The sequence below is a fragment of the Primulina eburnea genome, chromosome 14 (assembly GCF_022965805.1).
Source record: "Primulina eburnea isolate SZY01 chromosome 14, ASM2296580v1, whole genome shotgun sequence".
Taxonomy (NCBI): domain Eukaryota; kingdom Viridiplantae; phylum Streptophyta; class Magnoliopsida; order Lamiales; family Gesneriaceae; genus Primulina; species Primulina eburnea.
In genome coordinates this window covers 33,322,446-33,346,473 of record NC_133114.1, presented here as the reverse complement: position 1 = coordinate 33,346,473, position 24,028 = coordinate 33,322,446, and the positions used below count along the sequence as shown (strand labels likewise).

The window sequence follows — 24,028 nt, the reverse complement described above, 5'->3', positions numbered from 1 at the left end:
CGAAACTATAGCATATGACATCCGTTCTTTGATCCATTTGTGATTCTACAATATCTATTATCTCAAGAACATAATATATAGTTCAATTCATCATTTACCCAACACATAAATATCAAAACATGCTGGAATTAAATGAAACTTACATTACTTTGAAGCTAGTAGCACAAGGATTACAAATCTAAGCTCGGTTTAAAAATTGGTTGATAAAATCTTGCACAACCACCATTTAAAAGCATGAAGGAACTTGTATTGCTCTGGAGCTCTCGGTCAAGTGCTGGAGTGAAAAGGAATGAATTGAAGACACATTATATATACTTTGCATGTCTAAGAACACATGGCTCATCCTTGGGTGTACACGGCTCTCGCTCGGGCGGTCAAAAGTTGCCGCCCGGGCGAGTAATTCTCGACCCTCGCCCATTCCAGCAGCCTCGCTCGGGCGGTCAAAAACATCCGCCCGGGCGAGTGACTCCCGGCCCTCTTCTCCGAGGCACTCTCGCTCGGGCGGTCAAAAATGTCCGCCCGGGCGAGTCACTTTCGCCCAACAGTTTACATATTTAAATTTTAAATCTCAAAATGATCTGGTTGCATTCATATCTACTCAACATCGATAATCTCAAACTAACGTGTTATAAAATCTTGGGCATTACATTTCTCCCCCTCTAAGACATAAGTTCGTCCTCGAACTTGATATAAATCAATTAGAGTATTTAAAACAGCATTACCATCTAAAACCGAATAAATACTCACATCATATAAATAACTCGGGGTGTTTCTGTCTCATGTCTGCCTCTGTTTCCCAAGTCGCTTCCTCGATTCCATGACGACTCCACTGAACTTTCACAAGTGGAATAGTCTTCGTTCTGAGTTGCTTATCTTTCCGATCAAGAATCTGTATCGGTTGTTCAACGTAGCTCAAGGTTTGATCAAGCTCAGCTTCGTCAGGACGAATGATATGAGAAACATCAGGCATGTATTTACGCAACATTGATACATGAAAGACGTCATGTATCCCAGATAGAGAAGGAGGAAGAGCCAGTCGATATGCTCGATCGCCAATCTTCTCTAGAATCTCGTAAGGACCGACGTATCTAGGAGATAACTTTCCACGCTTGCCAAATCTGACAACGCCTCTGAAGGGGGAAATTTTCAAGAACACTCTATCTCCTCGTTCAAATACCAACGGTCTACGTCTGATATTGGCGTATTTGGCTTGCCTATCCTGTGCTGTCTTCATTCTTTTCTGAATAACTTTCACCTTCTCAGTCATGTCACGAATCATATCTGGCCCAAGTTCTGGTACCTCTGAAACGTCATCCCAGTATAGCGGAGATCTGCACTTCTTGCCATACAAAGCTTCAAACGGTGCCATCTCGATACTCGTCTGATAGCTATTATTGTAAGAGAATTCGCAAAGAGGTAGGGAATCTTGCCAACCAATGCCAAAATCTAGCACGATGGCTCTCAACATATCCTCTAAAGTCTGGATAGTCCGCTCTGACTGTCCATCTGTCTGAGGATGGTAAGCAGTACTCAGGTGTAATGTCGTACCTAAGGCCTGCTGTAGACTATGCCAGAAGTGTGAAGTGAATCGTGGATCACGATCTGATACGATAGACTTCGGCACTCCATGCAATCTGACTACCTCACGAATATAAATCTCCGCCATCTGATCCTGTCTATACGTCATTCTGTATGGGATGAAACAAGCAGATTTGGTCAATCTGTCAATAATAACCCAAATCGCATCGCAGCCTCTGGATGATCGTGGTAACTTCGTCACAAAATCCATGGAAATGTGATCCCATTTCCATTCAGGAATAGACAAACTCTGAAGTAACCCTCCGGGCTTCTTCCTCTCGGCCTTCACCTGTTGGCAGTTCAAACATTTAGACACAAATTCGGCAATGTCTGACTTCATTTGTTTCAACCAGAACTGTGTCTTCAAGTCATTGTACATCTTCCTGCCACCCGGATGAATGCTGAACCGACTACAATGTGCCTCTGTCAGAATCTGCTGTCTCAAATCTGCAACATCTGGCACAACTAGACGGTTATTCACGTACAACACATGATCTCGTACCTGATATTCTGATACATGCCCTGATCTGACCATTTGGATTGATTTCTGCACATTCTGATCAGTTCTTTGTGCTTCCTTGATCCTTATAATCAAATTGGGCTCAACTTGGATCGTAAACAGTCTTAGTGGCTTACTATCTGTATCAAATTCTAATCCAGATGTACAGCAATTTTCAACTAACTTGTTAACACCTATCGTCGATAAGGACAAAGAACATACCTTACGACTCAAGGCATATGCTGCTGCATTTGACTTCCCTGGATAATATTTGATTTCACAGTCAAAATCTTTCAGAAGATCTAGCCATCTACGCTGCCTCATGTTCAGTTCTGATTGAGAGAATAGGTACTTTAGGCTCTTGTGATCGGAAAAGATCTCAAATTTCTCGCCGTAGAGATAATGACGCCAAATCTTTAATGCAAATACGATAGCCGCCAATTCAAGATCGTGAATGGGGTATCGAACTTCATGTGGCTTCAATTGTCTCGAGGCGTATGCGATCACATGGCCTCGCTGCATAAGAACACATCCCAAACCTCTGTGAGAAGCATCACAATATACAACGAAATCACCCGTACCTGAAGGTATCGTCAGTACTGGAGCACTGGTCAGCCTTTTCTTCAACTCTAGAAAGCTAGACTCGCACTCCTCTGACCAAACAAACGGTGCATTCTTTTGCGTCAATTGAGTTATTGGCTTTGCAATACTGGAGAAATCTTGAATAAATCTTCGGTAGTATCCGGCTAGGCCCATGAAACTGCGTATTTCTGGTACAGAAGTCGGTCTTGACCAACTGATCACAGCTTCAACTTTACTCGGATCTACAGAAATACCATCTCCAGATATGATATGCCCCAAGAATACAACTTAGTTCAGCCAAAACTCACACTTTGACAATTTAGCATACAGTCGCTCGTTTCTCAACGTCTGCAAAACAATTCTGAGATGCTCTGCATGTTCATTTCTGTTCTTCGAATACACCAAAATGTCATCGATGAAGACAATAACAAATTCATCCAAATACCTCTGAAACACTTGGTTCATCAAGCCCATAAATACCGCAGGAGCATTGGTTAAACCAAAAGGCATGACAATAAATTCGTAATGTCCATACCTGGTTCGAAATGCTGTCTTTGGTATGTCTATATCTCGAACTCTGAGCTGATGGTACCCAGAACGCAAATCAATCTTAGAATACACGGAGGATCCCTGCAACTGATCAAATAGGTCATCGATCCTAGGCAAAGGATATTTATTCTTGATCGTTGCCTTGTTCAGTTGCCGGTAGTCTATACACAATCGCATCGAACCGTCTTTCTTCCGCACAAACAGCACCGGAGCGCCCCAAGAAGATACACTAGGTCTGATATATCCCTTGGCTAGAAGATCTTCTAATTGTGCTTTCAATTCTTTTAGTTCGATGGGTGCCATCCTATACGGAGCTCTCGAAATAGGGACGGTACCTGGTGTAAGATCAATACTGAAGTCTACCTCACGAACCGGAGGTAATCCTGGGATTTCATCTGGAAAAATATCTGGAAATTCCCGCACTACTGGTATATCTTCCAACGCTGGGCTCGACTTCTGTATATCTACAGCATAAATAAAGAAACCATCTGCTCCTTTTTGTAACAATTTGTTCATAGTAAGAGCCGAAATCAAGGGAATCCGAGATCTGGAACCTTTCCCGTAGAATTTCCACTCGTCTGTCATCTCGGGTCTGAATCTGACAATCTTATGGAAACAATCTACAGTGGCTCTGTACTTTGTTAGCATGTCGATACCGACTATACAATCAAAATCAGCTAGACCCAATACTATACAATCTAGGTCAATCTTATGCCCCTCAAACTGTAGAATGCAATGTTTAACCGTAGTTACCGATATCAATCCACTTCCTAACGGAGAAGTAATAGATACGACATCTAGTAACGACTCAACAGGCAGAGAATGCAATAATGCAAATCGTTCTGATATGAATGTATGCGATGCACCCGTATCTATCAATATATAAGCAGGATAACCGCAAAGGAAACAGTTACCTGCAATGACATCATCTGGGGCATCCTGTGCTTGCTCTTCAGTCAAGGCAAACACCTGAGCCTGTTGTCTCTGAGGCTGACTCCCTGGCTGGCCACCTCTGGCTCGAGGCTGGGTCTGTGCTGGTGGCGGCTGAAATGAGTGAACAGATGAAACTTGCCTCTCAGGCTGAGTCACGGAGGCAGACGATCCTGCAGCCTGGAATCTCGATGCACCACTCCTCTGAGGACAGACCTTGGCATAATGCCCTTGTTGTTTGCATACGTTACACCTGCCCACTACACCTTGACATTGTTCTGTGGCATGCTTACCTCCACAAGTACTGCAATATCCACTTGCCACCTCTAGACTCTGGCCAAAGCCTCTCTGTCTGGACCCGCTGGAGCTCGAAGAACTGCTCCCTGCCCTCTTAAGCTGTTTACCCTTTGCTTTCAACTGATCTTTGCGTCCGCTGCTGCTACCACCACTTTCGAATCGGGGAGAAGGAGTTTGGGATGGAGGTAATGGCGGTCTCGGACTCGGAGCAACATACGGAACACTCCGTTGCCTAAGCAATCCTGCTTCTGCTCCTTTGGCACGGTTCAATGCTTCAGCGAAACTATTGGGTCTCCCAGTATTGACCAATGTAAAGATATCAGGATTTAAGCCATTTATAAACTGATCTGCCATGGCCTCATCATTGCCTGAAACGTGAGGCGCAAAGCGAAGCAAAGAAGAAAATTTAGCAACGTACTCTTCAATGTTCAATTGCCATTGCCTCAGGTTTGCAAATTCAGCGCCTTTATCTTTGCGATAGGATACAGGGAAGAATCGCTGATAGAACTCCGTCTTGAATGCTTTCCAGGTAACCTCGGTGCCACGCTGTTCTAGTGCTCTCCTTATATTCACCCACAAATACTTAGCCACATCTTGCAGTTGATGGCCAACGAGTTTCACTCGTTTCTCGTCACTATATTCCAGAGACTCGAATAAATTTCGATATCCTCCAACCAGCTTTCACATTCAATTGCATTTTCTGTACCCTTTAAAGTCGGGGGTCGGAATGACTGGAATCGTTTTAACAGAGTCTCCATGGGCGTAGCAGTGACGTCCATCGTATCTCCGGATGTGCTACCCTGCTCTGGCGCTGGTGGTCGTAAAGGAACAGCTGCTCTTCTAGGAGGCATGTATCTAATAATCCAACTGATTAGAATACAAGATATACAACTGTCTCAGCCCTCCTCTAGTCAGTTACCTCTGATCTAGAATCGGTTCTGATTCAGTCTTAACCAATACATGCTGTAATAAATCAAATAACAAACAACATGTAACAAGTAAAGCAATAAACATGCTAGCACATCATAGAGCAAGGAAGAAGACTCGATCTACCCCGCTCATTCTATTCTATCTCAATCTATAGAACCTATGGCTCTGATACCACCTGTTGTGGGGACCCGGGCTCTAATTCTTTTCTTTGGGATTAAAACGGATCATTAATATAAAAAGTGGGTCAAATTTTTGCTTTTAACATTAATTCTAATGTTATATAACTCAAGCATACACCATAGATATTAACAACATAATCTATAACAAAAGATACAAATATGTCTGGTTCCAAACCATATTCGACAACTAGTAATTAAATACAGTACATGCCAAAAGTACAACTACTAGTTCTTCTGCTATGCCCGAGATCACCACGCTATGTCCATCTCTCATCCTCTGCGTGACCCAGATCCTGCCCCACCTGTTGTTATGCACTCATACAGACATAACAACAGCCGGAAAACCGGTGAGAACAAATCCCAGTATAAACATGTATACATGCATATAATCAATTAAACATGAAACATGCTATCATGAATGACATCATATGCACATGCAATGCAATGCGAATCAAACCATGTCTGGACTCGACTCGACTAGAACTCTAGGGATCCCGGTGTGAATAAGACGTCACTACCTACCCTCCAATCGGGGTAATGAACGTCTCATTCCTAGACTTCGGTCTGAGCTGTATCAACGGCGGCAATAAGAGTAATACCTACTCTTATGCTGAGATACATCGAAACGTCTAGTTGTTTGACAATGCCTGTCAAAGACTTCCTATCTTAGATGCAATGAATATCAATATGTAAACAAAGTATAATCATATTCATATCTGAATATCACACTGATCATACATGCTTGAATACAATTCTGAAATCAAAGCATAAACATGTTAAAAGATTGAATATAATGCTATACACAATTCATAAACATGTTACAATATATCTAATAATACTAGTATGTGATTTTGATTGGGAAACTCAAATAATATCTTATTTGAGTTACATCTCCCCAAACAAAACATGACTTATACCTTTCTTGTTGACCAGTCGGTGTCAAAGTCTCGAGATCAGTATGTCAACTCTGTCAAGTTTAGTCTGAAATGACAATGTGTAGATATATTCTATCAATGTACCACTCAACAAATCTTGTACAATTCAATTATCGGTCTCGGTATAAATTGACGGCATAACGACGTATTTCTTCAATACCGATAATTCAACAACACTAAACTCAATATCAACAATTCCTAATCTCCTCAAAATACAAAGTCTCACACTGAAATATCCCATCTCAACTCAATAAACATGCTGGAAATCGAAACTATAGCATATGACATCCGTTCTTTGATCCGTTTGCGATTCTACAATATCTATTATCTCAAGAACATAATATATAGTTCAATTCATCATTTACCCAACACATAAATATCAAAACATGCTGGAATTAAATGAAACTTACATTACTTTGAAGCTAGTAGCACAAGGATTACAAATCTAAGCTCGGTTTAAAAATCGGTTGATAAAATCTTGCACAACCACCATTTAAAAGCATGAAGGAACTTGTATTGCTCTGGAGCTCTCGGTCAAGTGCTGGAGTGAAAAGGAATGAATTGAAGACACATTATATATACTTTGCATGTCTAAGAACACATGGCTCATCCTTGGGTGTACACGGCTCTCGCTCGGGCGGTCAAAAGTTGCCGCCCGGGCGAGTAATTCTCGACCCTCGCCCATTCCAGCAGCCTCGCTCGGGCGGTCAAAAACATCCGCCCGGGCGAGTGACTCCCGGCCCTCTTCTCCGAGGCACTCTCGCTCGGGCGGTCAAAAATGTCCGTCCGGGCGAGTCACTTTCGCCCAACAGTTTACATATTTAAATTTTAAATCTCAAAATGATCTGGTTGCATTCATATCTACTCAACATCGATAATCTCAAACTAACGTGTTATAAAATCTTGGGCATTACAATATCATAATTTCAAATGATAATAAAACTCAATGAAACTTACGTCCAGTTGTAGCTCGTGTCGAGAGGAGCACAGAACTGTGTTCAGATTTAAATTTTGATAGACGGATTGTACAAAATCACAATTTTAGCACATGAAGAATCTTTGAGGAATTTCTAATGGAGCTCTCGGTTTTCTTGCTGGACTTTCGAAGGAATTGAAGGAGTATACATTATATATTTGCATGCAAGGACAAGTGTCAAATTCAAGTCATAATTGCACTTTAGCCCCTCAACTTTTTAGTATTTGCAAATCAGCCCCTATTAAACCTTTTTGATGCAATTCCAATCCTAAATAATATCAAACATCTTGGAATATAATTCAACACTCCATAATTCTTTAATTCAATAATCTCGGATTAAACTACTATCATTTCTATAATCTCGGGCCTTACACTGATGTAGAGATTTCTGAAGCAAAAAGTCATCCTATCTGAGGATGTACTCATGATAAAGCTTGACGAATCTGTATTCATTCAAAGTAGAGAGCAAGATATAGTTGACTTTGATACGGCTAAACAAGCTCTTGATGAAACTGATGCAGAGCCAATCAATCATGTTGAAGAAGTTCATATCGAATGATTTGTCTGTCAAACCGACTCTGGAGTACTGATGATTGAACAAGAAGATCCTTTAATCATCCAGGCTCCTGATTTAACACTTGTTGAATCCAAGGAACCTCCAAGAATAGAGCCTTATTCTCATGATCTAGATATATATGATGAAAACGGACATGACCGGATTCATTCGAGCCTCACTGATTTTTTTTTCTTCCATCATAGTTTTTAAAAGGATTAATCTGAATACTAAGGAAAGCTTTAGAATCATTTAAAGAAAAGATTCTCAATAAAATGTCAAACCTATCTAGGAGAATGATTGATATACTCACTTGTTTGGAGCAGATAAGAAGGCTTAGGCGGCTAATGATTCAGCATAATGTTGAGGATAAAGTATCATATTCGTTACATTACACAAAGTGATGGAGGTGAAAATTCTTCCATGCATGAGAAACCTCAAATTTAGGAATCAAGGAATCATTGTGGCAGTGAAGCTTTGTGGTATATGAGAACCTTGGAAGAAATCCAAGGCTACGTCCAAAATATCCTAATAGACAATCTCTCAACAATACTGAAAGAAGGCCGAGGAGTATTCGTCAGTGCTGATTTACAATCTTCATTGTTGTTGGCGGGATCAAATGCCCATGCCCTGGATGTTTGAGTGCTGGTAGGCCCAGACACTTGCACTCTTTGTGTCTCGTTTCAGTCTTCATCTCTCAAAGTCCCACTCACTTTTGGCCGTGTGTTTAGATGATACCAGATAGTTTCATCCCTTTTGCCCACTCCTCAGGGATTTTTTGGCTTTGCTGGATAGTGACATTTTTGCATCATGATTGCCCTTGCACAATGACTTTCTAAAAGATTTTTTTTAGTCTTTGTGGTTACAGTTTTTGATAGTTCTCTGACCAGTTCAGGATTTTGACATATCAACTCTTTTAAGAAAGAGATCTCAGTGACGGTTTATTTACTGACTCATGAGACTTCCATGTAGGGATGGACAATGGGCTAGGGCGGGGGCAGATTTGCCATTACCGTCTCCATACCCGAATTCCATCCCACCCCATCCCCGCCCCGATCCCCGCTTTTTCGGGTTCGGGGAATCCCCAAACCCGAAACTTCGGGAATCAACTTCCCATCCCCGTTTCAAAAATATTAATATGGCAAGACGATGATGAATTCAGATATTTTCTCAAACCAAAAGTTATTATTATCTATTATTATTAGAGATATATTAATATTAATATCAATATCAATATTAATAATAATAAGATTATTAATATTTTAAAAAATAATATTATTATAATATTATTAATAATAATATTATTTTATTATTAATATTATTTTCGGGACGAGTTCGGGGATTTCGGGGATGTGGATAGTAATCTCATACCCGCCCCGAATTACATCGGAGATTTAAAAAAAATCCCCAAACCCGAACCCAAACACGAAAAAATAGGGGATCCCCATCCTCATTTCGGGTTTTTCTCGTGGGGCCCCAAACCCGTGGGGAAAGTTGTCATCCCTACTTCCATGAAGATGCCCTATTTTGATTTTTTGAAATACAAGCACTACTCGACTTTGCACATGTTGATTTTTGAGCGATTAGCATTCTTCTAGGGTTTCATATTTCATCATGTATGTTTTCCTACTCTAGTCTCCATTGTTTTTATGTCTTTACTGCTTAGCCTTTGGGGATTTCTTGGCCTAGTCCTCGTCTACCTTAGGTTTCATTTGTAATGTTTGATTTATATTATATACTAGGTAGGGGTCTTCCAAATCCCCCTGTCACTCTGATGGTGTTTCTCTTAGGGTTTTTAAGGTATAAGGTCTTAGGGTTTTAGGATTTAGGTTTTTGTTCTTTCAGGGAAACACAACCGGAAGCGGCTGAGGGGGATTAGTTTGACAGACCCCTACCAATATATATCATGATAAGCAAGTAAAGGAAAACCTAAAGAGGGAGAGAGGCTAGACCAAGACCTTTCCAAAAGGCGATACATCAAAACATACAAACATAACAATATCACGTACTAAAGTAGCACAAACATAAAAACATACATCATAAATAAGACAAAATAGTGGACAAGGATAAGACTGTACTTTTTCCAAAACATCAAAGGCTAAAAATCGTAAAGTAACCACAGTGTGTGTGCCCACTAAACCAGAACACGAGATATCATTCAAAATAACACTATTGGGTGTCACACCCATGTTCCTGTGATACAACCAATTAAATCGTATTTAAAAGACCCAGACAAGGAAGAAATAACATGCTCCAAGAATAGAATACCCGGAATACCATCAAGTATCGACTCAACTATCTCATCCATCGAGTCCACGAATCTGCAAAACTCTTTTTACGAGATCTAGGAGATAAAAAGGCACTAATATCTCTGAAAGTGATCATAGGGGATGCATCACTCTTCTGTTTCACAATTTTTGGAAGTGTAGGAGCCACCAGGACACCTGAAACCATTGTAGACATTGGGTTGACAGCCGAGTCAACTCGGTTCGCTTGGACGGGTGACTCAACCGATTAAACTCTCGAGTCACCGATTGGAGCACCTCTGACAGCTGACGAGGATGAGGTGATCATAGAACCGATGAAAAAATTTCCTAGATTTGGTTGAGACAAAGCATCGAATTTAGCAAACACAAAGGCCGAAAATTGACTATTCACGAGAAATTGGGTGTTTTCCGTGACCGGAGAATTTCCGACCGTTCAATACACCAATCTATTACCCATGGCCTGTAACATACTATAAAGGATAATTGAAAAATTGAGCTTGAACGCCAGAGTAATTGAGCAACGAAGCAGACAAAACTAGGGTTTCCGAAGCAAGAATTTATAGATCTGAACGTCCGGCTTCAATAAAATGATGATTGGGACAGGGCCTGAGGCAAAATGAGTGTCTGAAGATATTGATTCCGTATCAGGGCTTGGATCGAACAAAGGTGGTCTGATTGACCGGAATCGATGATTGCGTGAACAATGTTGACATAATTTTAGATTTGAAACTAGAAGGGCAAGTGAACTCCGATTGACTTGAAATTTTGAATATAGAGTCCTTGAGAAGACGAATCCGATGATGTAATATTTGATCCCAAACAATTCGATTGGCCGGAAATGGCGGGATTTTGGATCATTGATTTTACTGGGTAATGAACTCTGATTGAGCTGATTTTTTGACATGTTGGTCGCCTTGAAGAGGCGGTTCAGATGGTCAAATGAACCGACCAAGAAGCGGCGACAAACGACTGGCCATGGTTGGGCGAGTTTTAGATGATTTTTAACTATAAATGGTATTTTTTTTCACCTTCTAACTTGAGAGAAGTTTTTCTTTTTTTGGATTTAGGTTTAGAGCTTTTTTTAGGTTTACTTTGTTGATATGAATAACACCCATCAAATATTTTTATGTTTTTTTCAACTATATAATTTTATACCTGCACAATTTGGAATCTTGTTCATTCTTGGACGGGACATGTCAGGACTCGGTCAATCTAGTTCCCCCACACTTTCAATAGATCAGTTATAATGGAAAATATGGGAAATTCATGATGCTAACCATGTGCTGATTTATGGAGGTAGTGAGAGGTAACCACCATCCTTCATCTCTATAAATACTCATCATGTTCATTTGTAATGACGCATAAAAATCTTCAAGCAAATTCTCATGTAGAATCCTTCATACTACGAAAAATTGATTTTTTGAAGTGATATCATATTTTAGATGTTTTTAATCACTCAAAGGACCGAGTAACAACAAAGGTAATTGTCTTTTGCATTAAAAGCTGCATTTTCTTGATAAAACCGACAAGTTATGTATGCATGTTTACAAAACATGAGTTTTTTGAATTCATGTTATAAAATTATTTTTTTAACACTGATAATTTTGAACTAAATTGTGAGGCTCGGGGCCGAAGAGGGCGGGGGGTGATTGCCGGTGCCATGAGGTGGCACGGACAGTGAACGGCTCCTGGCAGGCTTCTAGATGGAGGGAACATGAATGAACCGTTCTTACTCCAGAAGGAGAGAGATTCCGAGACTGTTCAATGTAATGGATTGTACAGTTGAAGAGGGCTTAAAAGATATAATTGGTACTACTCATATCACGAAGGTGCATCTTCTTTTCGGTAGCTTATCACATAAGAACTCTAAAGTTAAGCGTGCTTGACTTGGGGCAATTTTGGGATGGGTGACCTCCTGGGAAGTTTCCCAGGGTGCGTGTGAGTGAGGACATAAGCACGCTGGAAAGACCCGTCTTGATACAGTGAGGACATTCATGGAATCCAGGGCGTTACAAGTGGTATCAGAGCCGACCTCTCAGAGTACGGTGTGGTTCAGGGACGAACCAAGCGGAAGCTGGTGGGCATGTGAGGTCCGGGGTCGAAGAGGGCGGGGGGTGATCGCCGGTGCCATGAGGTGGCACGGACAATGAGCGGCTCCTGGCAGGCTTCTAGTTGGAGGGAACATGAATGAACCATTCTTACACCGGAAGGAAAGGGATTCCGAGACTGTTCAATGTAATGAACTGTACAGTTGAAGAGGGCTTAAAAGATTTAATTGGTACTACTCATATCACGAATGTGCATCTTCTTTTCTGTAGCTCATCACATAAGAACTCTAAACTTAAGCGTGCTTGACTTGGGGCAATTTTGGGATGAGTGACCTCCTGGGAAGTTTCCCAGGGTGCGTGTGTGAGGACATAAGCACGCTGGAAAGACTCGTCTTGATACAGTGAGGACAGTCATCGAATCTGGGGCGTTACATAAATGGTAGTAATATATGTTCTGGTTACTGAATAATAACTACTTCTGCTTCCTGATTCCTAATTTCTTGTTTACAATCCTCACACTTTAGTGGAATAATATATAAGTGATTGATATCAGTCCATCCACTGTCGACATAATTTGATTCAATGCATATTCATTATACGAAATCTTATTCAAATACCTATTATGATATTTGATTCATGTTATACTTGTGATATTTATGTATTTTTGTATAAAATATCTTTTAATAACTGGGAGGATTATCCTCGTTTATTGAGTGATTTATCCAAGTAACTCGGCCACTCACTCATTCCAAAAAAAGAAAAAGAAAAATCATTTAGAAAAGCAAAAATCGGTTGAATTTTGGGGTTCGTAGAAGCAACCTAGCTAGAAATTAGAATGAAAGAAGAATGTTGCTACTATTAAAAAATTAGTGATGCTAAGTTAGATTTTCGTTGTAAGAAACTCACAAATTTTATTATTTAATATATATTTATATTTATTTTTATTTTGTGTAATTTTGATTTCAATTGTGAAGAAAATATTTCGTTTTTATGGAATGCATATGTTGGTTTTAGAATACTGTACAGCTAAAGCTTGTTTTTGTTAATATTATTTGATAACAATGCTAGTGTCATCGGCTCCGGGATAGGGGCGTGATACTTATCTTCGTTCCTATTTATACTTACAAACTACAACTTCTTCAAAATACTCCCTTATTGAATTATGGGGTCTTTCTTTCTTTTGTGGTTATTGTGTGTATTTTGCAATATTAAGGTTAAAAGTAATGGAGAACCCACAATATATTTGTTATAATTAGATATAAAACTTGTGGTCTCGTTTTACATTTAGAACCTTATTTTCAGATGAGCTATAAATTTCTATATAATTATCAAATAAAAAACAACAATTAAATATGATTTAATTGTAACACTTTCTAAACCTTCACCAGAATATAGCAAAAACAAAGTGAGAATTTGAGTTTGTGGCACAAGCTATGTTCCCATTTTTGGGTTTTAACTTTTAATAACGAAAAATGCCAAGGGGTGGGTCTCTTAAATATTAGGGTGTGTTTGGTTGGGTGGATTAAATAAGGATAGATTAATAGTCTAATATTTATCGTTAAAATTTTAAGTTGTTTTAATAATCATTTTGACCCGGTTTAAGATCTAATTTTATGGATAACTATTTGATTAATAAAATAGGATGTGTTTGGTTGGGTGGATTAAATAAGGATAGATTAATAGTCTAATATTTATCGTTAAAATTTTAAGTTGTTTTAATAATCATTTTGACCCGGTTTAAGATCTAATTTTATGGATAACTATTTGATTAATAAAATAGGATCTTAAACCAGGTCAAAATGATTATTAAAACATCTTAAAATTTTAACGATAAATATTGGACTATTAATCTATCCTTATTTAATCCACCCAACCAAACACTTAGACCGATAGGAGCTGTTCTTAATCCTTGTTTATCCTTTAACCACTAATCCTTGTCTTAAGCTGGTAAAGATTGTACCCAGTATGGAGGCATCGTCGCTTTAGAGTATAGCACATCGAGGGTGTGTGTTTGGTTGAGTGAATTAAATAAGGATAGATTAATAGTCCAATATTTATCGTTAAAATTTTAAGTTGTTTTAATAATCATTTTGACCCGGTTTAAGATCCAATTTTATGGATAACTATTTGATTAATAAAATTGAATCTTAAACCGAGTCAAAATGATTATTAAAACATCTTAAAATTTTAACGATAAATATTGGACTATTAATCTATCCTTATTTAATCCACTCAACCAAACACACCCTTAGAGTTTTAAGTTTGTAAGAAATTAATACAAGCTATGCCAGTAGATTTTATATCATGCGAACGCAATTTGAATAATAATAATAATAATTCCATTCACTTGGAGTTGGAGTTGTTAACAAACGAGGACCATTGACAAATCAAACGAATAAATCACTTACCAAATTAATCACGTAACTATTTATTTTTTCTCAAACTTTGCATTATCACCATAATAATAACTACCCGAAATGGTTCCATCTTTCTCTCACATATTTTTATTAAATATTGTAATATAATATTTGTCTCACCTAGCTTTAGTACCACAATTACATTGAATAACAATTTTCACATTTTTTATTAAAATATTATTTGATACATTGTATGAGATAATTACAGGATATGGATAATAGTGATAAAAAATTAATTAAATATATATATATATAATTTATGTAGTTTAATAACATGAGTTTATATTAATTTCAATGTACATGTCAATAGTTATTGAATAAATGAAAATAGAAGCTTGGCTCAAAAAAAAAAAAACGAAAATAGAGAATAATAATAATACAAAATTCGTAAAACGTGTAATTGGAGAATTGACATAGAGAAATTACAACCTGCAAACTCTCGCTCTCGCTCTGTAAAGATACAGACAGGAGGAGAACATTTATATTGAGAAAAAAAATTGTTTGCTACAGACATTTTACTTTCCTTCAACTTGTTCACAAATGAAACATAGAGATGTGGAAGTTTAAAGAAGGCTAGTTTTTATTTGAATCTTGAATTTGCAATTTCTTAAGAAATTTTTTAAGCTTTTTTGCCATCTTTTCAAGCATCTCTCATCCGGAATCAGGAAGTAGATATTTAATTGCCCGGAGTGAAGATTTGAGAATCACATTTATTTTGAGTCGAGCCCATTATGGATTGATTCGCTTCTGAAGAACCTTGTATTGTTTGAGAACCAATTATAGGAGTTTCGAGTGGCATTAAGAGTTTTAATGGTGAAGTTCTTCCCTCTTTGATGTTGGTGCTTGATAGGTGGTTGTGCGGCTGATGTTGAGTTGACCCCACTTCAGAATTCCCTGCCAGCGCCAGCTATGTCTTCGTAACTAAAGCTCTTTTTTTATTTATTTATCTCTTCTTGTACTCTTTGTCGTCCTCCTTAAATTGGGGTTTTGTGATATTTATCTCTTACTCCGACGTAAGTTTTGTTTTCTTAAATTTTGGGTTCAATCTTCAGTCCTCCAAATCAGATAAAGTTGATTTCTTCTGATTCTTGTTAGTTTTATGTAAGGCGGGGTTTAAATAAGTTGAATAGGCTCTTCTGTTTCTAAAGACTAAATAAAGATGGCATCTGAGGTGGAAATTGATGAAGACAACACCACCAAGGGAAGCATGTGGGTTTTGGAGCAGAAGCTTGATCAACCTATGGATGAGGAGGCTGGAAGACTTAGAAACATGTATAGAGAAAAGGTAAAAGCCTAATCTCTTTTACTTCTTTCGGTACACTGAATGAGTTTAACATGTGTACCCGGTGGGTCATGGCTCCAGTGATAGTATTTATTTGCTCTGTCGAAATGATTGTATGATGCATAATGTAACATCTTGGTTCACTTTATTTGAACTCTATCCAGGTGGACTGGATGGCATCATGGGATTGGTGTTTTACTATATATACAAAAATAAATTATCTATTTGGTTTTCGCCATCGTTGCTATAAATTCTGTAATAATGTGGATTTAGAGGATTATTATTTTCTCTGCCGATGTTGTTAGCTGTTCTTTCATTAATTTTTCTTTTAAAAAAGCAGAAATTCTCTGTAAATTTGCTGTTAAGGCTTGCGTTCCAGAGTTTGGGAGTTGTATATGGAGACCTGGGAACGTCTCCCTTGTATGTGTTCTACAATACTTTTCCTCATGGAATTCAAGACACGGAGGACGTTATTGGTGCCCTTTCATTGATTATATACTCCCTTACATTGATACCGCTCCTTAAGTACGTGTTCATTGTATGCAGAGCAAATGACAATGGTCAAGGTAAGATGCTGTATGCTATAAATTATCATACTATAAGGTTGTATTTGATGGAATGATTTGATATAGAGGAAAAAATTTGAAATCTAATTTTTTAAAATTCATGGCTTTGAAATGAGATATAGTTGGTTGTCGTTTCAAATTCTTACAAAGTACAAAGGAAAAATTGGGAAAAAGGAGGAATTTAAAATGCCTTCATCAACTTTTTATCGAAACATAATGATGGATTTGAGTGAGGAATTTGAAATCCATTCATTTCAAATCTGCATGGATTGATGAATTTCAGACTCATAATTTAAAACTCTTTGACTCGCATGGATTGACAAAGATCAAGTGTATTCCAAATCCATTCTACGTCTAGATGTGTGTCATTTGAAATTCATTCCACAAATTCTCTTTCCACAAAACAAATTCTCCTTCCACAAATCAAATCGATGAATCTAAGCGCGACCTAAATGTTTCCTCGTCTACATAATTAATATTTGCTTCTTAAATGTTTTCTCGTCTACATAATTAATATGTGCTTCATAAATAATATAGTGGAAACACATTAGAGAAGGTATTGTGTCCCTTTCTTTAGTTTTGAGTCGCTTGCTTTTGAAGCTTATATAAATCACTTTCCTTCACCAGAAGTTACTTGAGAATAATAGATAGATCAAATAGTAATTTATCTATCTTCTCATGTATTTAGGAGGAACTTTTGCTCTTTATTCATTACTTTGTCGGCATGCTAAAGTGAAAACTATTCCCAATCAGCACCGGACTGATGAAGAGCTTACTACATATAGTCGTACCACATTCCACGAGAAATCATTTGCTGCAAAAACCAAGAGATGGCTTGAGGCACATGCATCCAGAAGGAACGCCCTTCTTATATTAGTACTTGTTGGGACATGCATGGTGATTGGTGATGGAATTCTCACTCCTGCTATATCTGGTATTTATTTGCTTTGTGTTCATCTTTTTTTATCCTGTTACGATATTTGTTACCATCAACAGTTTCTGATCCATACTGTATCATGTAAGAAACAATCAAGTTATGCTTGAAGCTTTTGCTGTCCTGTGTTGACAGTGCAAGCAAGTGTTATAGCAAGCAGTTATAAATACATTTGAGAGGGGGAGGGAGGGAGAGTGCACTTATTAGGCTGTTGATTATATTTAGGAAGTTAAAAAAATATGAAAAGTCATTACGATGATGGGAAACAGATGAATATTCATTGAAGTTGGAAAGTGGAGATATCGCATATTCAGTTTGCGGATGATACTATATTTTTGGTTCAGTCGAAGATGCATGTAGTCGCATTAGTGGATATACTTAATCACTTCGGTCTTCAATCGGGTTTGAAAATAAATTTGGAAAAAAGTCTGGTTTTGGGAATTAACTATCCGGATGATGAAGCTGATGCTTTGGCACAAGAAATTGGATGTAAAAAAGATATTTTGCCAATAAAGTACCTAGGGGTTCCAATGGGTGATGATCCATCGAAGATAGACTTTTGGGAACCGGTCTTATAAAAAATGGCAAGGAAACTAGCTTCATGGAAAAAAGCCTTCCTCTCAAGAGGGGGAAGATTGGTTTTGATACAGTCAGTGTTGAGTGCTTTGCCATCATATTACATGTCTTTATTTAAAGTGCCAAGAAGAGTGGAGAAGTTGATGACGGATTTTTTGTGGGATGGTGCAGATGGGGATAAGCATTGTCATATCATCGGCTGGAAACAGGTTACTAAACCTAAGGACAGGGGTGGATTGGGTGTGGGGAATATAGGTTGAAGAAATCGAGCATTGTTGGGGAAATGGTGGTGGAGAGGGTCGTTGGAAGGAGATACGTTATGGAAGAAAGTGATAATAAGCATTTATGATACTCAAGAGAATGGGTGGGATGCGGGTTTGGCAAGGAACACAACTTTCAGAAGCCAGTGGAAATTTATCTCTCGATCTTACCCGACTTTTCTTCCTTTGGTTGGGGTGGTGTTAAGAGAGGGTAATATCATTCGATTTTGGGAAGATATTTGGGATGGGGGGTGTCATTTTTAGAGAGTTTTCCTTCACTTTACAAGATTTGCACAAGTCCAAACAAACCAGTTAACAGTTTTCTGGCGTTGCATTCTGAGGGACCCAATCATATCTTTCATTGGAACATTCGTTTTAGGAGAGAGTTGAACGAGGTCGAAGTGGGTGAGTTCACTAACCTTTTAGGGGTTCTAGATTCGGTTAGACTTGAGAGGGGTGCGGGGGATTTTAGAGTCTGGTTGGGAGATCAGACAGGAGTGTTCTCAGTTCGATCATTTTACAATTATTTCTTTCCTTTTTCATCAGTTCCTTATTTTCCTTGCTTTGAAAGAATCTGGAAAGTACCGTTCCCTCATAAAGTACGGGTTTTCGCGTGGATTGTCGCTCTGGGGAAACTCCCCACTTGTGATTCCATTCAAAGAAGGTGGCCACTCTGTATGTTGTGTCCTCAGTGGCGCGTCTTATGTCAAAGACTAGAAGAAAAGCAAGACCACTTGCTGGTGCATTGCTCTTTCGCTAGAGATATTTGGACAAAAGTCTTGATAGAGTTGGGTTTTCAGTGGATATTTCCGAGGAAGGCGGCAGAAATGATAATCATGGAGCTGGGAGGAGCTACAAACAGAAAATTTACGAGCTTCCTACCACTAGTCATACACTGCACGCTTTGGTCTATATGGTTGGAGAGAAACAAAAGAATTTTTCAAGACAATTCCGACAAAAGAATTTTTCAAGACAATTACGACACGACAGAGGAAGTCTGGGAGAAGATAAAGTTCAGGGTCGCGAGCTGGACAATCATTGTTAAAGAATTTCAACCTTTGTCTATTTCTGAATTCATTAGGGATTAGAATTACGTATGAACATGATCTTACTAGGATAGTGCATAATATTGTGTTCCTAGTCATCATGCGGATTACTCATCCAATAGCATTGTAATTATTAATAATATCTAGTTTCTTATCAAAAAAAAAATTAGTTGTTGACTCAATGTGGAGTGATAATTTGTAAATCACCATGGTTAGGTTTCTACTGTTTCTTTCACTCAGGAATCCTTAATTAATGGATTATTCACACTTGGAGCTGAATATTGATGCTCTGAAACAAATTAGAGAAGTTGGACGCTGAATCTGGAGAACTTGTGTTTTTTTATTTGTGTATTTTATTAGTTTCTGAGTACTCAAGCATCTTGTCACTTTCTCGAAAGAAGGTGAAATGACATTTCTATTCACTTTCCAAGTAATTGACATCTAGACATACACCATTAGAATCTTCATTACAATACATCTGGATATTAAATAAGAAATATTTGGAGCTTTGGGCTGTCAAAATAATAAACTTTGAAATCAGTGGCAAATCGCAAAGTTGAAACATACATAGACTGAGAAGGCGTGGCTGATGACATCTTCTGTAAGGCTGAATTTGATCTGACTCGAACAGATAGTTGGCAGATCGAATTCATGAGATTTGTCCAGTAAAACAATGATATATGACAAGGTCCATTAAGAACTTGTCAATCACAATCAGGTAAAATCAGAAGTCCAAGAATTTTTTGTAACAGTTTCTTGTTCAGTTGTTGAATTAATTAACATTATTGTTTCGATCTTTTACAAAAATAAGTTAAGAAGAATTTCTATTTTAACCAATGTAAAATGTTGAATGCTGCAGTTCTTTCAGCTTCTGGAGGAATCAAGGTGGACTATCCAAAGTTGAGCAATGGTATTTCTTATTATTACATTAAATTATGATACTACTTGAATTGTTAATTTTTGTTTGTGCATTATTATCTTCCATTTCATGGTCATCATCAGTTTCCCGAACTCAGTTTTTCTTTGGGTATTTATTATGAGAGTGAGCATGTGTTCTTTGATGCAGATGTGGTTGTACTTGTTGCTGTAGTCATATTAGTTGGTTTGTTCAGCTTGCAACACTATGGAACAGATAGAGTTGGTTGGCTCTTTGCGCCAGTTGTACTACTGTGGTTTCTCATGATTGGAGGCATCGGCATCTACAACATATGTAATTATGATACTTCAGTTCTGAGGGCTTTTTCACCTGTATACATATATCGTTACTTTAAAAGAGGAGGAAAAGACGGTTGGACCTCCCTCGGAGGGATCATGCTTAGTATCACAGGTGTATCTTTTGTGTTTTTACTCTTTTTTACCTCGTTCTTTCTTTCGGTTTTTCCTAGGAGTTACAAGAGTTTAATGGGGAGAGGTTTGACTTATTTCGAACTCGGATATGAGCAAGAATATAATTCAAAACCATTACTCACTGTTGCAGGCACTGAAGCACTTTTTGCTGATCTTGCCCATTTTCCAGTTTCTGCTATACAGCTTGCTTTTACAGTGGTCGTGTTTCCTTGCCTTCTTTTAGCCTACTCTGGGCAAGCAGCATATCTAATGGAAAATAAAGAACATGTAGTCAATGCATTTTATCATTCAATTCCCGGTATGGCTCAACCTTGAATTCTAATACCTTCCTATGGCTGCCATAGAATTGTTTTAGCTGTTGGTTTGAATGTTTTGAACAGAATATTAATCAGAATCTGTGATGTGAAATTGTCACTTGGTACTGAAATCAATTCTTTTAAGGAGAGAGTATTTCCGTTTAGGTTTGATTGATTGACATTTGAAGAATCCTCTGATGCTAATGCCTTTTGTTCCGCTTAACGACAGATTATGATACATTACTTAAAATTTCATGTCTCATTGATTTCTGTGTGCAGAAAAAATATACTGGCCAATGTTTGTTGTTGCAACTTTGGCTGCTATTATTGCTAGTCAAGCGACAATTTCTGCAACTTTTTCAATAATCAAGCAGGCCCTTGCACTAGGATGTTTTCCAAGAGTCAAAGTTGTCCATACATCGAAGAAGTTCCTGGGGCAAATTTATATTCCTGATATAAATTGGATTTTAATGGTTCTTTGTATTGCTGTAACTGCTGGATTTAGAAATCAAAGCCAAATTGGCAATGCTTATGGTAAGTTTTTGGCATCGATTTTTTTTAAAAATCCTATGCATTCTCCAATCTCTGATACTATACATGTGATGATGCTTCCAGATAATTTGTTTGCTGTATTTGAACAACTAAATAGAAATTGTGTACCATAAACACAATTTGTCTATTAATTTAGCTGTGGTACGGACCCAATTATATTGGCCTATAAAGTATGTTGGGCTTAGATAGTGAGGAAAGTGCTAGAAGCAAGGAATGGAGGAGAGAAAAGGGGGAAGATTTGGTTAGAGGGAATTAATTCACACCTATTTTGTTGTTATGCTAGCTTGTGTGCTAGGGGAAAGGTAATTGTAGCATTTCTGTTACAAATGTCTCGTATCGAATATTAAAAATAATAAAGATTAGTTTATTAATGCATAAAGGTTACACCACCCAATAAACAAGTTTTTTGGCATGGTCGAGATCAGAATTCAGTAGTGATATATTTCATGTTTTTATACTCTTTTGTGTTGTGGTCGTATCATATTGTTCCATGGATCTTTTAATTTTGTCTTCCCTGTTGGTGTGCACGATTGAAAGTGTGCTTGTGTTAGACCTGGCTACCATTCTGAGTCTCATCCAAATTAATTATCATTTCAATATATGTACCAAAATTAATGGAAATTTTGAGGATAAAGTAATTATCTATTTTGATTCTATTTTTTAAATAATGGAGATAATAGTTTTGAGGATGCAACAGATAAGTCCATGGGTACAACTGTTTTCTTGAAGAAACCTTACATTCTCTAAGTATTTAGAAATTTTTTGTTAAGAAACTTACTAATTTATTTTACAATAGTGATAAATATTCTCAGGATTTTAAGTTTTGGGAAAAAAATTAAGCTGAATTCCGTTCAGGTAGATTAGGAAATTCTAAATTTTGAAGGAAATTTAAAACAATGGTCTCTCATTAATGCTTCCAGGACATTCTGATTACGCCAATTGTTGTTTTGAAGCTTCTCTCGATTTTTGGATTGCTTTATAAAGCGTTTGTGAACATGTTAATGGGAATTGAATCGAGCATATTTGGTTGTTTCTATATCACCTATGCATGACATGACAACAGGTACTGCAGTTGTGATCGTGATGCTTGCAACAACTCTTCTCATGACACTAATAATGTTACTAGTTTGGCACTGCCACTGGATCCTCGTCCTTCTTTTCACTTTCTTCTCTCTTGTGGTGGAATGTACATATTTCTCTGCGGTACTTTTCAAGATTGACCAAGGTGGTTGGGTCCCACTTGTGATTGCTGCTGCGTTTCTGGTCATCATGTTTGTGTGGCATTATGGAACAGTCAAGCGCTACGAGTTCGAGATGCATAGCAAGGTCTCCATGGCTTGGATCTTGGGTCTTGGTCCCAGCTTAGGGCTAGTCCGTGTTCCTGGGATTGGCCTTGTGTACACTGAGCTAGCCAGTGGAGTCCCTCGTATTTTCTCACATTTCATCACAAACCTACCTGCTATACATTCTGTGGTAGTATTTGTGTGTGTGAAGTACCTTCCAGTTTACACGGTTCCAGTAGAAGAAAGATTTCTGGTGAAACGTATTGGACCCAAAAACTTTCACATGTTCCGTTGCGTTGCAAGATATGGTTACAAAGACCTTCATAAAAAGAACGATGATTTTGAGAAACAACTGTTCAACAATCTCTTCCTGTTTGTTCGTCTTGAATCAATGATGGAAGGGTGTTCAGACTCTGAGGAGTACAGTCTATATGGACAACAAACACAGCAATCCACGGAATTCCTGCTGAAAGATGATGCTACAACATCTCTGGATACTACAATCTCGTCATTGGACTCGATTGTGCCTGCTTCTAGATCTCCTATGCGTGGAAACAACACTGGCGCATCATCATCAGGGAAAGAGAGCGGCCAAACAGAGGGCGATGAACTGGAGTTTTTGAGTAGTTGTAGGGATGCAGGGGTGGTGCACATAATGGGAAACACAGTAGTTAGAGCGAGGAGAGAATCTGGGATACACAAGAAAGTGGCTATTGATTATATATATGCATTTCTTAGGAAGATTTGCAGGGAAAATAGTGTGATATTCAATGTACCTCATGAAAGCCTTTTGAATGTTGGACAGATTTTTTATGTGTGAATTTTTTTTTATTATTGTCGGTATGGATGGTATTTCAATTAAAATAAGAAATTTGAACAATTCTTTGTTTGTTAAAAGAATCGGGCAAGAATAATAATCCTAAATCTAACAGAGTTTGGAACAAGAATGTTAAGCCTCATGTTAATGCAATCCTCTCCAGTACTGAGTCTGGAAATCCCCTTACTACCAAACCTACTTCCTCTGTTGGTGTTCACACCAGAGCAGTATGCTGAGTTATTGAACCTTTTGGACAAGAGTCGAGCTTCTGATATTCCTCACTCTCCCATGGTAAACATGGCAGGTAATCATGATACTTCTGCCTCTAC

At 38.1% G+C, this 24,028-nt stretch overlaps 1 protein-coding gene across 2 annotated transcripts; it reads left to right on the top strand.

Moving 5' to 3' along the window:
• The first annotated feature begins 15,157 nt into the window (after positions 1 to 15,157).
• LOC140813303 (potassium transporter 10) lies at positions 15,158 to 23,747 on the top strand. Of its 2 annotated transcripts, XM_073171805.1 has the most exons (9): positions 15,158 to 15,312; positions 15,591 to 16,025; positions 16,363 to 16,588; positions 17,277 to 17,522; positions 20,264 to 20,314; positions 20,471 to 20,731; positions 20,882 to 21,049; positions 21,327 to 21,581; positions 22,663 to 23,746. In XM_073171805.1, the coding sequence occupies exons 2-9, from the start codon at positions 15,900 to 15,902 to the stop codon at positions 23,700 to 23,702; spliced, it is 2,373 nt and encodes a 790-aa protein (XP_073027906.1). In that variant the 5' UTR covers positions 15,158 to 15,312; positions 15,591 to 15,899; the 3' UTR covers positions 23,703 to 23,746. The 2 variants fall into 2 exon arrangements, with proteins under 2 accessions (XP_073027906.1, XP_073027907.1); XM_073171806.1 differs by lacking the exons at positions 15,158 to 15,312; positions 15,591 to 16,025 and having other exon boundaries at positions 16,447 to 16,588; positions 17,342 to 17,522; positions 22,663 to 23,747.
• The last annotated feature ends 281 nt before the right edge of the window (positions 23,748 to 24,028 follow it).